The sequence below is a fragment of the Alosa pseudoharengus genome, unplaced genomic scaffold, assembly GCF_046254945.1.
Source record: "Alosa pseudoharengus isolate Yale_2024_CS ecotype anadromous, Long Island Sound unplaced genomic scaffold, YU_APseudo_1.1 YU_APseudo_1.1_scf_16, whole genome shotgun sequence".
NCBI lineage: Eukaryota > Metazoa > Chordata > Actinopteri > Clupeiformes > Clupeidae > Alosa > Alosa pseudoharengus.
Genome location: NW_027468630.1, coordinates 9,856,338 through 9,872,618, shown reverse-complemented (window position 1 = coordinate 9,872,618; position 16,281 = coordinate 9,856,338). Strand labels below are relative to the sequence as shown.

At 43.9% G+C, this 16,281-nt stretch overlaps 1 protein-coding gene across 1 annotated transcript in view; it reads right to left on the bottom strand.

Annotated features, from left to right (window-relative positions):
- The window catches only part of syt9a (synaptotagmin IXa), a 22,727-nt gene extending 7,485 nt beyond the window's left edge, over positions 1–15,242 (bottom strand). Inside the window, exons 1-3 of the mRNA XM_076288074.1 lie at positions 14,799–15,242; positions 7,730–8,219; positions 5,927–6,482 (exon numbers count right to left, since the gene is read on the bottom strand). Coding sequence (XP_076144189.1) covers positions 5,927–6,482; positions 7,730–8,219; positions 14,799–14,946 — 1,194 coding nt within the window. The 5' untranslated portion in view covers positions 14,947–15,242. The remainder of the gene's footprint in view (positions 1–5,926; positions 6,483–7,729; positions 8,220–14,798) is intronic.
- Positions 15,243–16,281: the final 1,039 nt, after the last annotated feature.

Here is a 16,281-nt window from a genome sequence, read left to right as displayed (position 1 = left end):
CTGCTCTAGAGATTGTAGCACATGTATTATAAGTGGATTCTTTCAATGACGGTGACAGCAAGTTCCCATTTCTTCGGGGGCAGCCTCTCCCTCTGTGTGTGTGTGTGTGTGTGTGTGTGTGTGTGTGTGTGTGACCCTTTGGAGACTAGCCCCCTTTCTCCTTCCTTCTTTCTCGTAATAGATCTTAACACCACATCAGCTCCCTTGTAGAAAGTAACAGCTCAATTAACACATGCTCCGAAAATAACTTCCCAGATAATGTGAGACTTTCTCTTCAGACACTTCGTCACACACGTAGAATAAATTTCTCAACGATCTCTTAAAACCCCTAATGCAAAGTGGATAAAAAAATGGCAATGCTTTTTGCGAATTGCGAATGAATTCAGCTTAATTCAAAATTAGACATGCCTTTTTCTCTAGCAGAAATACAATACAAAGAGATTCATAAAAATATCACACTCTAAATCTCCCCGAAAGCCTGAAGGACATCATAAAGAATAGCCAAGCCTGTTTAAAAAGCAGTTAATCCTCTAGTGCTTACATCAAACTGATATGATTCAGGTATGAATACAAGGCAGAATGTGTTCCCTTCTCCAGACTGCAGGACTGTCCCTAAGCCAACCAGTCACTCAGACAGTGCTGCTGTGCCTCTGACATTTGCAGATAATTTCCTAATAGCTTCTCCGGTGGACCGCTGGGGGGCACAGAGTGGGTTGTGGCACAGATAAGAGGAGTTAGATCTGTGCTCTGCACCCTGTTGAGTCCCGCAGGTGTTGTGCCACACACACCTTATAAACACACACACACACACACACACACACACACACACACACACACACAATTGTACTGTTATTATTTTTTCTTCTTTTTTTTTCCTCATCGAGAAAAGGTCACTGCGGCTTTTTATTTCCTGCAGTTCACTTGCTACCACGGTAACATGGCCCTCTGCCCACTCAGGCTGCACACAGTCCAGGAGCCCCTGAAGGCTACTTAGCAGATTAGCAAACAGTACATTTTACGAAAAATGAGTTCATAAGGACTTTACGAAGATACAAATACAAAACAGTGGTCTAAAAGTCAAAAAAATATTTATTTTAACTGTGCTATGGTTTTCCGAGCTTATGCCTACTACATTCTAGTAGCCTACTATGACATCTTAGCCTGGCTCCGCCTATCTACAATACATACTTCCGCTGCAAAGTCAGAGAGTCTCATATCCAGGCTACAGTATAATCATCTAGGGAAAAGCAAAACAACACTGTGTTGGCATCATCCATGCAAACCAGCATTTTGAGAAGCATATGAAGTGAAACAATCACAATCTGAGAGAAAACTATGCACTGCACAAAACCCAAATTACTCAGTGTGCATCTCTGGCTTTCAATACATTTTGAGAAAATGGGGGTTATACACATATGCTGCCTCTTTAGCTGAGGTCAGTTTGTAGAGTCCAGTCTCTTGGCACCAGGCTGTTCCTAGGTGTCCCCGTGTTAGAATGACACACACATTGACATTTACCTTTGCAATGTGCAGGGGCATTCACTTGAGGCCGAAAGCAAACCGCATAAATGTCAGCCTCGTCCTCTGCCGCAGAGCTTTTTATTGCACCATTATGCATCTTTGGTTTTAAATGAATTGAGAAATGTGAACGCCCCTGCTAAGTCCAATAAGAGCAAATCCCATTTCTTCTGTCACGGTCTGTCTCACATGCATCAAATGCATTTCATACGATAACAGTGCCCGTCTGAGTCAGGGTTTAACACTTACCGGTATACCAGTAAAGTATCAGCTTTTCTATACACTGGCATACTATATTGACCAGAGATTGCCCTTACAGTAGCCTTCAGTAAGTGATCTAAATAAACAGTAATTAATGTACCACAAACCACAGAGAGATGCTTAAGATGAGGAAATACATGCAATTAATTCCAAAGCCAAAAACAACATAATTCATAGGCCTTCTGAAATCCATATTCATGCAAATCTATTCCATCGACTCATGCTTCAAGGCTCAAAACACCAGGAGAGGGAAATATGATGGCTTCATCAGTATGATTTGTTTGCAGTGGGCTGGATGAAGGTTTAAAATCATCGACTGAGTCACTTGATGAATCACTAATCCTGCGCCTAATTAGATAAAAGTCAACTCCTGTCCTTAAACCCCTTCATCACTATAGGAATATTTCTGTAACATAGCAAGGCGCATATTTGGTAAGACTCCGTAATCAGCCTGTTTTATTGCACATTATTTGGTCTAACACTGGTTGGATAAAGGTGGATTAGACGGGCTTTATTTCTTCATTCCCTGTTGCGCCCCAGGAGACTTGATGTATTAGAACATGATGTGGTAATATCTTTTGGGTCACATTTTTGAGCGGTTAGCTGTGTCGAGGTCTACTGGGAGCCATTTTGTTCTTGGCAGTGCAAACAATATTGAGAAATCTTGTGAGGCTGCGCTAAAGACTTATTTGTCAATGTGTTGCCACTGTCAAAAGCACTGAAGTGTTGAGACTATACAAGCTGAAAAGACACATTGGCACAGCATAAAGCTGCAGTTATGCCAGATTCTGCACATGAAAACTGGATTAGTTTCAGAGATTCACAGATACTCTATGATCAAGTCCGAAGGAGACTTGTAAATTTGAAGAATGGATCCAGCTTTTTGGACTTGACAAAGGGAGACCGACAATAGATAACTGTACTTCTGTTGGTCCCCAGAGACTACAGTAAGCCATGATATGACCAAATTCAATTCAACCCAGATGCTTAAGGGCTTCACTATCATAATATGGACTCACAGATTATCACTGTTTGGGATGTAGGCCACTCACCCACCTTTGGCAGAATCCTCTGAAATATTCAGCAAAGTGTGTCAGGTCTCCCTGGCGTTTCATCCGGTCCATTATGACTGGATGTGGACTTAGGAGCCATTTAAATTCTGCCCGTTTCACACAAAGGGGCTGAATACACACTGGAGTCAAGAGGTCTCCATGGGAGACCTTGACATGATGGGGGAAAAGAGAGATGGGAAGAGAAAGGCTGGGTGGTGGCGGGGGGGGGGGGGGTGGTAAGGTTGGGGGTGTATGGTTCCAGTGCCATAATCATTTCTCTCCACCACACTACGAGAGGTGGTGAGACAGGGAGTGTGCATCAGTCATGAATTAATTACTCTCCGGAATCCAGTTCAGGAGCTGATTAAGACTCACCCCTCCCCTTTGTCGCATCACAGCAAGATTTTTTTTTTTTGGTGTGCCATGAAATAATACAATGAAGTCGCACAAAAAGTGTGTGACGTGCATGTGCCAAAAAGCCACACAATAGTGTCACAAAGTCAGTGATGATTTGGAATGGAATTAAGGGGTTGAAGAAAACAGACTTAGGTACACTTGGTATAAGCATCCAATCCAAAAAGAAAGATATGTTGAGGAGACATGTATTTTTTTTCTTGTACCGTGATTGCATTTGTGATTTTTTTGCCACCACAAACCTCTTGAGTATACAGTAGAATTGCCACTTACGTCCACTAGACAGCACTCACATTGAGAATACAAAGCATAAACTACACATATATGGATTAACAGGACAAATGGGTTAGCTGTTTTTGTGATGTAGTAGTCAATAACTGAAATTACAGTCTTTCAAAGACTTCTGGTTCTACAATTTAAACTAAAGCCATATTGTGAAAACAGCTGACAAAAGCTCATCATTATACACCAATTTCACCCATCCTTATTATTTCCTATTTGAAGCAGATTAGAAGGACAAGCAGAACTAATTGGACTGATTTTTATAAATGTCTCCCATGGGTAATGTCTTACCATCCATGGCTGAAAAAGTATGGATGCCAAAACCACAAAATGGATTGATAGCTGTGGGCTCAAAAGGAAGGCTCTCATTATCATTGTCGTGGTGCGATTGACTACTGTCTTCATTAGCGCAAAGCCACTGAAGTATTGGATCTGTATTGACTACAAAGGATTGCTGGGTGCCTGAAATTAATTGACCTTAAACACGAATGCTGAAAGGAGAGCAGATGGGTGCCATGTCCATATTTAATAAGCTATGGCACATAATCAATGCTTCCACAGCTTCGCAAGACCCACAGGGAGAGGTGGAGAGCGTTGGCTCTGCGTGCACTGCTGTATTCCCCAGGGAATTTCAACATACGTTGGCTTTATGGTGAACATTTCAGACACTAATAAGTGAGTAATTCAGAATTCGGAGCCGTACCAGTCACATAAAAGGTGGAGGCCCATTGAGAGTTTAGGGCTGAGGGCTTGTGCCCTGTGCCTTAAGGCTCCCATCAACCTGACAACCCCTTCATTTAGCTTTCTCCCCTCTGGAGATCAGATGCCAGGACCAAATATGATCCCTCCATCACTCATGCCCTCAGAGAAAGGCTGGAAGAGATTGCTTGTGCCGTCATGAAATGAGAGGGGGCCATAACCCAAATCTATCAAGCCTATCCCAAACATGAATCAAATCCGAAGGCAGAGAGCAACCAGAGGCTGTGTGGAAAGATGTAGAATACCAGGTTTGATTTGGCAGAACACGGATTCAGCGGTGAGAGCGATCAGCCGTTTGGCATGGGCACCATCTTGAACATGCACAGGGAAGGCAGTGTTCTGTTTAAATACAGGATAATGACAAGAACTCACCAGCACACAAGACACGTTCCCCTGTTGAGTAAAGAGTAAAACCAGGAGTGGAAAAGACACAGAATATAACAGACCAAGCCGCTGAGAGAAGAAAAAGCTAGGATGAGTGATGTTGAAGGACTGAGACTTCTACAGATGAGAGGAGAGTCAAGAGGAGGGGGGGGGGGGGGTATGCACACACGCAGTAGCTTCATCTACCATGATCACCATGGCGACTGCGTTGCAAGCATTTGCATTGTAACTAGTGCCGTGTCAATATTTTTGTCTCATTAGAGTAAAGCCTTGCTTAATGCAGGAGGCCACAGCACTGACAGCAGGGAGCCTGCACTCTTTCCATTACTTTGCATCATTATCGCTAACACCCAGTGCCTGCTGGTCTCAGTCTCAGCGCAGCCACGACTGCAAGTGCCTCACAGATGGCCGGCTCTAAAGGTCTCTGACTCAAGACTCTGACTCTGACAAAACTCTGACTGACTGATAAAAAATTCTGCAATTTCTACTCTCTGAGAGTCTAATCAGCCACCAGTGTGTTGCTGAGCAGTTTGTGTATCTATGAGGGAGAGTGTAGAGTAATTGCCGTGCACACATCAAATGTCGCCCTGCACTTCATGCACTTTATGCCTATTTGCTGTAGCCTAGAAATCTTGACGCACCCTAGCGGCAGCAAATGTAATTTGCAGCCAGGCTAGTCTAGCAACTCTCCGTTGACTTGCGAGCTGGAAAAAATAAACTTCATTCAGGCCAATCACGTCGTTTATGGAGTTGGTAGACGGGCTTAATTGCAGAGTTGCGTCGGTTCCGTGTGAATTCCCTGCTACTTGAAAACAAAGAAGATGGATGCTGCCGCTGGCGAACAGCGCAACACGAGTTAAGCTTTTCTTAAGTGCCAAAAGTTTGATCAACTTTTCTTGCCAAAAGTTTGATCAACTAGCCAACTAGCACCGCTGGTGGGAAAACGCACGGGACTCATGAGTTGTAGCGCTATCCTATTGCGTGCAGAGGGAATTTGAAAGAGAACCATTTATCCCGCCACCTCGGATTGAGCACTGTGAATTATGAGTTCCCAGACTCTACATCTTGATCTTGATGTGGGTCTGGTTCGTCAGGCTTTTTTCGCTGCATATTACCTGTATATTGTATGCACATTGTATCTGTATGTTGCTTAACAGCCTGAAAAACAGGACCAGATTCCTTGTATACTGTATGTCGACATACTTGGACAAAAGCCCTCTGATTGTGATGTCGTAAGTAAGTAGGGGTTTACTCACCGAGGACACATATTGGATCTCCCTGCAGAGCTTTGTTTCCCTGGGAAAATCAGCCAGGTCCAGGAAATTGTCCACCACCACCTGGCCAATGATATCGTGGCGCGAGAAGCGGTCAAAGTCGTAGATGCTGAAGTGCAGCTTCCTCGAGGGCAGCTCGCCGTAGGCCACAGGGAACAGGAAGACCTCGTCGAAAATGGGGTTCAGAGTCTTACGGTGCACCTTGGTCTGGTGCTTGGTCTTGCGGTCAGGAAGTAGGTAGATCTTGACGTAGGGGTCCGAGGTGCCCGAGAAGTCCTTGGCAGGCAGGTCCTCCGCGCGGTGGATCTTGACAATGAGTTGCTCCAGGTCGCAGTCGAACTTGAGGATGAAGTGCAGGCGGCCGCAGCCCCCGCCACGCCCACTGGCCCGGCTCTCGTCGCCCTCCAGGGACCGTTGCTTGTACAGCTCGGGCTTGAGGCGGCCCAAGCTCATGCCGGTCAGCGACTCCTGCCGCTGGAACTGCGCCACGTTGAAGTCCGGGTTGGACAGGTTCATCTGCCGGCGGATGGAATTATTCCTTTTTTTTCCCATCAGGACATAGGAGAGGAGAGAGAGAACAGGTAGAAGAGAAGTTAAATGGCTGGGGTTTGTGGGGGGGAACGGTGCGGATAGAGGGAGATGAGAGAGGATCAGCAGGTGAGAAGCCACTGCATCAAGCCTCCTGTTCATTTTGTGGATGGATGGGTCTCATCCGTCTCAGGTGAGAGTACTCGCACCTGTCTGTCAGCGACGCCGGCACTGCTGTGGAATCCTTAAACAGGGAAGTCTTTCTAAAGTGTGGGGAAAAGTGGCACTCCTGAAGGTAAAATGAAGGGGAACGCTGACGCCAGGATGGAATTTTGAAATCATAATAGATTGATATGAAGAATGGCGGGGCAGGGGGTTGGGGATGGGTGGATGCGTGGGTAAATGCTGCAGCACATTTTCACTGTTTTAAAATTAGTTCTGTTCACTGTCTGCATATTATCTGGGCTTATTTGGTGAGTGGAGCGGAACATTGTGGCTGGAACTTTTGGCTTCAGTGCAAATTGACCCCCTCCGGTACTTCCTCATAAACATATCGCATCAAGTGTCCACAGCGCAGAAGTGTGAATGATTTGACAAGAGTCCACGCCATACACTTGACTCAGCGGAGGGACTTCTGACCTGAAGATGGTCTCAGGCCTGAGAGATTGTGACAAATGCTTCTCTAGGGCTGGGAAACAATATATGTCAGCCCAAACTCTTTCATATCTACCGTATCTATTCATTTCTCAAGCCTGCCTTTCACTTGTTTACTATTCTTTACTGCTTTTCACTGTGGCTTTTACGTTTGAATACTGACATTTACATTCCATCAGCAGCATTGCGGTACTGCAGTCTCTGGAAAAAATGAGAAAGGGAAAAGAGACCAGTGCACATTTGAATATGAGCCTCAACTCATTCCAATGTCACTCAGCAATCGTGAAATGACATCAGAAAAATGTGCACTGGTCTCTTAATTTTTTCGAGAGCTGTATCATTATATAGTTTGATATACAGTATACTGTATATATAGAGCAAAACTCTTGCTTTGACCCACACACTGAGACCTGAATTTTCTCTTTTCTTTTCCTGGTTATTCACTAGCGTGACCCCACTTGGATGCTAAATGGTAAAACTCAAGTCAGCTTCACTTAAATCATGCTATCTCCACCAGCAATGTGTTCGGCATCATAAGCATGGCATTAGTAGTATTAGTCATTCTGGGAATTCGATCATAAGAGTGACTGACGCAGTACTGACCCGATCTCTGTGTGGGACGTGGAGCGCACAGACGTGGACGCTGGGTCGGTGGTCTGCCTCTGCATCCGCAGGGTCCCGCCGTGGATGGAGTTCTGCCGGCTCTTGCACTGCACCTCCAAGGGGATATCAGGCGAGGTGTGGCTGATCTTCATGGCTGCCTCCGCCGTGGCCGTCGGCGTGGTGACCGGCGGCGGAGACGACGGCACCGACGGAACGGCGGTGGTGGGCGCCAGCGATGGCGTCGGCGTCGTCACCTTCACCACAGAGCCGCGGGCGCAGTCCCTCCTGTCGCAGACGGCGTCCACCTCGGTGTAGATTGCCTGGGGCTGAAGAGGGGGCTCGGGGTGGCTCTGGTGCTCCTTGGTGGCTGAGGAAAGGCCTCGCTCCCGCCATGGTATCCAGCAGAGTTTCCAGGAGACAAAGAGGGAGACGCCGAACAAGGCCAAACCACAGGCCGTCACCACCAGAGATAGCAGGCTCACGGACACATCTGCTAAAAGAAGATTAAAGGGAAGGCAGTTCTAAGACACCAAAGCAACTTACAGAGACTTGCGGCATTAGGGAAACTGAGCTGACCACTTGCAAAGACGCAGCACTAAATGCACCCACAGAGCAGAGGCGTCGGACTGGGGGTAAAACCAGTACTGGTTACTAGGGCCCCAAGGGGAGGGAAGGCCCTTGAAAAGTCTGGAATGTATGCATAAGGGGGGGGGGGACATGGGGGCCCATTAGGACTGCCTACAGTATGCATAGGGCCCAGGATCTTGTGCTACGCCCCTGCCACAGAGAGCGTCTCAATACTTTCCACTAGTAACATGTACAGCATTGTACAATACTCATACCAGTGAAAGGCAAAGGTGTACCATCACACCGGTGTGACGGGAATGTTGGAAAATGAACGTTCTAAAGGATATCTGGGTTCATTCAGAGCCATATAGATAGATTCTATCTAAAAGGCTCTGGGTTCATTGAATTCAACATAGAATTTTAAAATCTTGTTGTGGAACGGAATCTTATGTTAGAATGTTCAAATACCCACACCAAAGATCATTAATTACTCTTACTCTGATTTAACCCTCTCTGCCAATGCCTTTAAGGGTTAAAAAGTTGTTTTGTATCTGGAGTTGCACATTGTTTACACCCATCTGCTCTGGTCAGGAGGGTTGAGGTGCAAAGTTTCAGAAGCTGTGGTGTAAACTTTTATGTTAATGCCCTATAAAACATTCATGCCAGTATCACTGAGGTTAATAACTGTCTGAGCATACATTTGATTTTTTTGGTAATCAAACAAGCAATCAGTGAGAAATGAACACATTTTGGATGTTTGTTTGATACAAAATTAAATGAGAAAGACTTTTTGATTGGAACAAGCAATTTATTTTTTCCTTCATTAAAATCATTACAGCATGAAATGTGCATACTTTGCACAAATGCTTTAGATGACTGAACAGAAATGAAACCTACAGCCCAAATCAGCTAAAGTACACAGTATCCTTTGAAAATATCAATCAATATCAAGGAGTCAGCATAGCCAGTCGTCCTGCAATATTCCCACCAGTGATACTTTTGGGAGTCCCTGGCCTCCCTTCCACCCTCGTGAACAGTGGACCGGCCCGTCTGAGATAGCAGACATTACTGCGGCTTTTTCAGAGTTTGTTAAGATATCCTCTGCTGCACTCCAAGGCTGACTCACAGTCCCCAGACACTTTTTTTTTCAAAATAACTTTCACGGATGAGTGTGCCGTCACCCCGCGTTTGACTTGCCTGCGCCGCGGCAACCACAGCTGCTCTTTGAACACTGGGCTGCTGTCACCATTACAGTGAGTTATAACGGATAGCAGCTCTAATGAAATCAGTGTGTTTTTAATTGAAAATTAAAAAAGGCTACTAACAATTGAATACAGGATCAGTTTGTCAAAAAGAAAGTGAAAGAAAAAAGCAGAAAGCAATCATTCAAATGTATTATTGGCATGTCATGAAGGAACATGCATATTATCCAGGTGGCATATGTGACACAGTTGCATTTAGAGGGATCTGACCCAAATATACTCAACTGGTGATTAGAAAAGAAGCTGTAAACCACAACCAAATGGCAACATTCTAAAACTTCAAACTTCTATTCCTAAAATCTGTGTCACCGGCAGGAGCAGAATTCATCTGATGGAAGGCTGAGGGAAACACGCAGTATTTGGAAACACACTATTCCACTCAGTGTCTAACCCAGCGCTGCCGCTGCACTCACGGCCTTGCAGTCCTGCAGGCGCAGAGGCACATGTTAGCAGATAAGCAAGAAGCCACGACAACATCTCTGAATCATCTCTCACTTCGCTTCACAGGGAGCGGTGACGACGAGAAGTTCCACGCAACATTTTGTGAAGGGGGTTGCCTCCCTGGCTCAGTGTTCTCCCTGACGCCTTGAACCTGAGAGCTGCAGGGATCTTTACAGCATTGTGACAGGGGTTAGACACTGAGTGGAATAAAATGGAGTTTAAAAATTCTGAATCCTGCCACTGAACTGTAATTTCTCACAGATGGTGCCAAGGAATGGAGTGCAACTGTGCTATAATGACAGAATTAGTTTGAGTATCTTTCATTTTGATGTCAACTTATTTATTTCAGGCCATCAACCACAATTAATTATCCATCTATTTGGACGCCTTCCCATTTCTCATCCAGGAAAAAACAAACAAACGAAAGAAGTGAAAAAAACACAAAGTGCTTCTGCAATTAATTTTTCTCTCTTGTCAATTAAGCTTCGTTTCTGTGGGTGCTCCTGGCCTCTATAGAGACAGAGGAGGATGCTCAGCAGTTTGTAGACAAGTTTTTACCATCTGACAGAAGACATCTGCCTATATTGTCTCACTGCCTGGTTCAATGAACAGTTTAGATTGAGGAATATTATGAAGATTAGATACATCCTCGACACTCAGTTAAATAACCAAAGGGTAAATGTTATTGGAAGAAAAATAGCAATCCAAATGAATGTGTGTACGCAAGAGCATGGGAGGCCCAATGCCTTTGATTCCAGTGGAAATTTACTGGGAGGGTTTGCTGCATTACATATTCCCTCAGAATCTAAAGCCCAATACAATATTCACAGCTCTGGGCTTTCATTAATGAGGCCACATTATTTTCCTGCAAGTCAAGGAATAGAAGACTTGTTTGCATATACACATGCATTTGTTGGTCTTTGTTTCCACATATCCTATGGTTTCCTCTGTATTCCTGTACAACATAAAAGTGCATAGTTAATTCATGAACATTCTCCCATGATTTCTCCCTACATGTCATGGAACTGTTGGTTAGGTATTTATTATACCTGTCACTGTCCATACCTATGATAAAATGATCAGAATGAAAATAAAGTAATTTAATTAATCAGTTTGGTTCATTCTATTTGGTTATATTATATTTGGACAACAAGTTGTGCTGAGACTGATTTCAGGAAAACAGAAAGTCTACTCATTTCCATTAAGACTTGTGACAAAGGTGTAATATTCTATGTCATTATCCACAACACTATTTCAATTCTGACAGATTGTAACAACAGCAGTTTCAAACTTGAATCTGTGGCATTTGACATGGTATACAATTTACTTTTCAACCTCTCTGGACATAATGTTTACTTTTTTGCATCTTATATATGGAAAGGCAGGGTCTTTGACATCCATTCAATTTCCGTTTTATTCCTTACACGGAGGCATGTCTCTGGACAATCATAACTGCATTCCAGATGAGTCTTGCCTTTGTGTCTTTCTGCTAGACCTTGTGAGTGGACCGAATGTGAATGAGAAAGCTGGCAGGGGCCTTTTATTGATCATCAAAGAACTAAACTGACGTGTGGGGCATCAAGCCTGGAATCCAAAAGATAAAGACGCTTGTTTGACTCCAAAACTCTCTGGAGATGTTGGTGTTAAGGAATGTTTATGGTGTTTATCCGCCTCCATCTTTCCATTGGGGCGGAGAAGTAGACTGTGGGCGCCGTGTGTATACATATCACACCAGCCTTAGTGCTGCTGACAGTTCCTACAGGTTTGTGGAAACATGAGACACAGTCTTGCACACCATTTCTTTTTCTTTGCCTTAAGTCCATTTTCTTTCTCTCACAGCAATGAAGAGGAATGACCGAAGAATTTGTTGGTTGTTGTTTTCTGAGAGTCCATCATGAGTGTGGAGAGGGGCAGGTCTGGGACGCCAGATACCACTGTTGAGCCTTCTGATGGTGTCGTGAGCTTAATTTAATGAAACACCCATGAAGGAAAGTGCCTGCTTGATAACCCCTGTGAAATGCTCTTGAAGGCTGTTCTGTTGGTGATGTTTTTTGCCCACAAAGGATAATTTGTTAGTGATTCTGTTTTTGATAAGGTTTTGTTTTTGAATGGCTGCTGTGTGAAATCCCCTACCTATAGCACTAAGAATTTAACATCTCTTCTGTGTATATTTGAAATTACTCTCTGTGCAGTGTATCAGATACTGTGCATGCCATGTTGTAGGCAGTCAACAGGAAGTCAAACAGTATCTTGTACTTTGGAAGTATCTTTGGTATCCTCAGACAGCTTGATAATTCCTTAATCATATGGAAATATGTTTCGTAGGTCGTAGAAAGACCACATCTTTTTTTTTTCACTGATGAAATTTGATCATTGTCCTTCACCTTCATTCAAACAGTGATTAATCTTTCCCAGCCTGTGAGGGAATGATGATGGTGGGCATTATACAGGTCAGTTTCTTTCACACAGCCACTTACTGGCTCTGACCTGATTTTGAGAGATGTGTTTTAATTTCCCTTGGGGTGGTCATTACAGACCACTCAGCAACCGGTATACAGTGTGCACACACACACACGCACACAGACACACACACACACACACACACACACACACACACACACACACACTCCACCCCACCCCCAGCATGTACATGAGTGTGTATACTGTAAATATCTGTGGCACACATTTGCACTACTACTAGCACAGATGTCTGGAGGCATCTGTTTTCTTCATGCCTGACTTGGAAAAGTCTTGGTCACAAGCAGTCTCTTGTGTCTCATGGTGCTGCTGGAAGGAGATATCACTGGTGGCATCGGTTTCAACTCCATATGAAAATACTGTTGTTTTCAACGTGTACGGAGCAGAGAGGTACAAGAGAACACTGCAGGCTGGCAGGCAAGCCTCTGCCTCGTGTGGATTTGACATGGCTTGCGGATTTCAATATTTTCAAGGGTCTCTCTCTCTCTCTCTCTTTCTCTCTCTCTATCCTCTCCGTCTCCATCTCTACGTTCTTTTGATCCATCTCATCCAAATTGAAGAGGCATTTCTCAGCTGTGGTGATTTATTAAAAACCAGGCCTGGGGCTTTGGGAAAAGACTAAGCCATTGTGGGTCTATGCAACAACGTTACCTCCCACTCACGGCTGTCAGTATGGTGAGGAGCATGTAGGTATTTCAAATAATTGCTCAGCACAGGAGCCTTTATACAGGCATGGAATGGGTATCGAACAGGGTTCAGGTCGCCTTTATACAGGCATGGAATGGATATCAAACAGGGTCTAGGTCAGGCGAGCAGAAGTCTCACAGCAGAACATTTCTGTGGGGCTTTTACAGACGTCTGGAATTAGTAAAGAAAGACAATGCCTCATCTCAGCTACACCCTTGTCTTGGATCTTATCTGTTTACATTTCTTCTAAGTATTATCTAACATTTTAAACCTTTATAATCAAAAATGTATGCCAATTGGTTTTATTTACACTGTCAGAGATGAAGTCCAGTATCCGATCCATGAATATACTTACACAATTATATGAATCTGATTGTTCAAAAGGATTCATATTTGCAATAGTCATTAGTGCTTATTCATGGTTGTCAGTACATGTTACCCTAGTGCCATTTCAAGTCCCTCTAATTCCAATTCACAATGACAGGTAGCTAACAGGCATTCCATCCCCCCATTCCGTCTTCTTATTGGTTTTTAATTGAACTGAGAAGGCGCCTGGATACTTATAGTAGGCTATTCTATGAAACACCATTTAGACCCTTGAGGATGTTCTGTGTTCGTGCAAACGGGTTCGTGCTATCACTCTGACCTGTTCAGAGTCCGTCTTTCCCAAAGCTACCGCAATGCTGCTGTGTTCTCACTTTGCGCCTCAATGTCTTCAGAGTTAATCTTGCATGAGAGGGTGACCAAAAAACTCCCATCTGTACTGCTGTCTCACTTCCGCGATGAAGACAACAAGATCACACGCTTACGAGCGATAAATGGGTCACGTACTCTTCGGGGAAAACGTGTATGAGAGTGCATGTGTGCGTGCATGCGTGCGTGTGAGTGTGTGTGTGTGTGTGTGCGTGTGTGTGTGTGTGTGTGTGAAACAGAGTTTAAAATGGTATTCATTCTATATAGTTTGTCATGCTTAGGCTACATAATGGCCGGCAGTGCGATGTGTCACTCTTGTGCTTGGGACGCTCTTTTGCCTAAATGTCCTTATTCGCAACCAACGACAGCGCGCTTTCATTTGACTTCATTTTCAGAAGCGCAGCAAGATGTAGTAGTAGTACTTCTACACTGATACTGAGCTATAACCTAGGTTATCTTTGCCAGTCATTATTAATAACGCTTCTATACTGATACTGAGCTTAACCTAGGTTATCTTTGCCAGTTGACTCCGTCCTTGTTCTCTCTATCCTTATGGAACATATCAAATTCGGCATATACAGTAGGTCACAATTTCCATTGTTTGCATGAATGAAATTAAAACTGATTTTGAAAAGTATTTCATAAAACGTAAAGCGAAAGGCGATGGCACAAGTGTTAAGCGGCACACCCGCTATCACTTATTGGAGGAATGCTAAAAGTCAATGCAACAAGTCTATTGTGATTTAAATTGTCCGTGCATGCATGTGTGTCCTTTCGTGATCAGCATCATTCAAGTTATTACTGCCGTTTACTCAATAAATGGGTAAAAATGACTTTTTGACTTTATTTAAAAAAAAGTGATTTTCGGCTATAGGCTATATGATAGCACAGAAAAGACAGTAGCCTACCGCCACTGCAATATTCGAGCATCAGACACCTACCTGAGTCGGAGTACCTCGGTCTGGCCAAGTCTCGGAAATAGTATATGAAATCCAAACAATTATCATTTTGTACTTCGCCCTTAGAGCAGAGATCTGACAAGAGTTCTAGTGCCTTTTGACAAATCTCGTCCTCTCTGTCTCCAGGCATTTCCCACGAGCATCCTTCTGAATGGAGGGGCTCCTCGCTCGGCAGCACCGCACCACTCCTTCGCCGGAACAGACACCAATTCCCACACTCGTTACCAGCCAAGCTGCATCTGAGACTGCAGATCACCACATTGTTGCTCAGTGCCGAGTGTAGCGGAACAAGCGGTGGGAAATATTTTTTATGTCTCTTACAAGCTCTGCGATCCCGAATATCCCTCTAAGTCTATAGATTTGAAGTTGATTTCTCTAATTTAGTTTCTTCTTCGCTGCATCTCATACCGAAGTCCCACACGAAAGTGCCACTGGTTGATTCCGCATGCACACACACACACACTCTCCGCACCGCTTTGCGCTGTCTGCTCTCAACGCGGTGCTGAAATGACTGCGCTCATGTCGATGAGCAGCGCTTGTGTCGCACACTTTTTTCTCATTGAGCTTTCCGGTGTTTCACTTTTCACACCGATCCCCAGTCTCTCCGTCTATGACGTACAGCCTCAGCAAACAAGTCTCCAACCCGCCTTCAACTTACCTTGCGCATCATTACGAAAAAGATTAAGATATCTCCCTGGATTATAAACGACCATCAAACTTAATTAATTTTAGATCGAAGTTACAGGAATAATTACTTGTTACTTGTACAATGTTGCTTAATTCATTAGCTTCTTGGCTTATCCAGACTATTTTTCCTTTGGTTTTGGACATGCCACAACTCACAGACTAGACAGTGTATATATATATATGTATACTATGTCTACTATATATATCTGCCATATATATATATATATATATATATATATATATATATATATATACAGAGCCGGACAGTAACAGAGTACATTTACTTGAGTACTTGAGTACAATTTTGAGGGATCTGTACTTTACTCGAGTATCATTTTTGGGGAGTACTCATGACTTTACTCAAGTATATTTGAGAGGCAAATATTGTACTCTTTACTCCACTACATTTCTATCCATAACCGTGAGTAGCCGTTACAACTTAAAAAAAAGAAGAATCTCGGAAACCCTCAATTTGTTGTTTCCCTCTCAAACGTGATTGGATTGTGCATGCACCACTGATTGGGACAGCCTATCAGCAATCACCTTCAGCTTTCCGCCAAAGTCAACTCCATGGTTAGATTTAGATAAGAGACGAAACCATGGACGAAACAATTGATGAAGACGCAGCAGGTTACTGGATGCTGGGAATGTGCCAACCCGTGGCCCCACCTCGCCAGACTATTTCAATTTGCTGAACAAGTTAATGATAGTTTTCGCTTCAAGTGTTTCAATTACAAAATAGCATTTTGTATTTGAAATACGTATTTTAAGTACATGT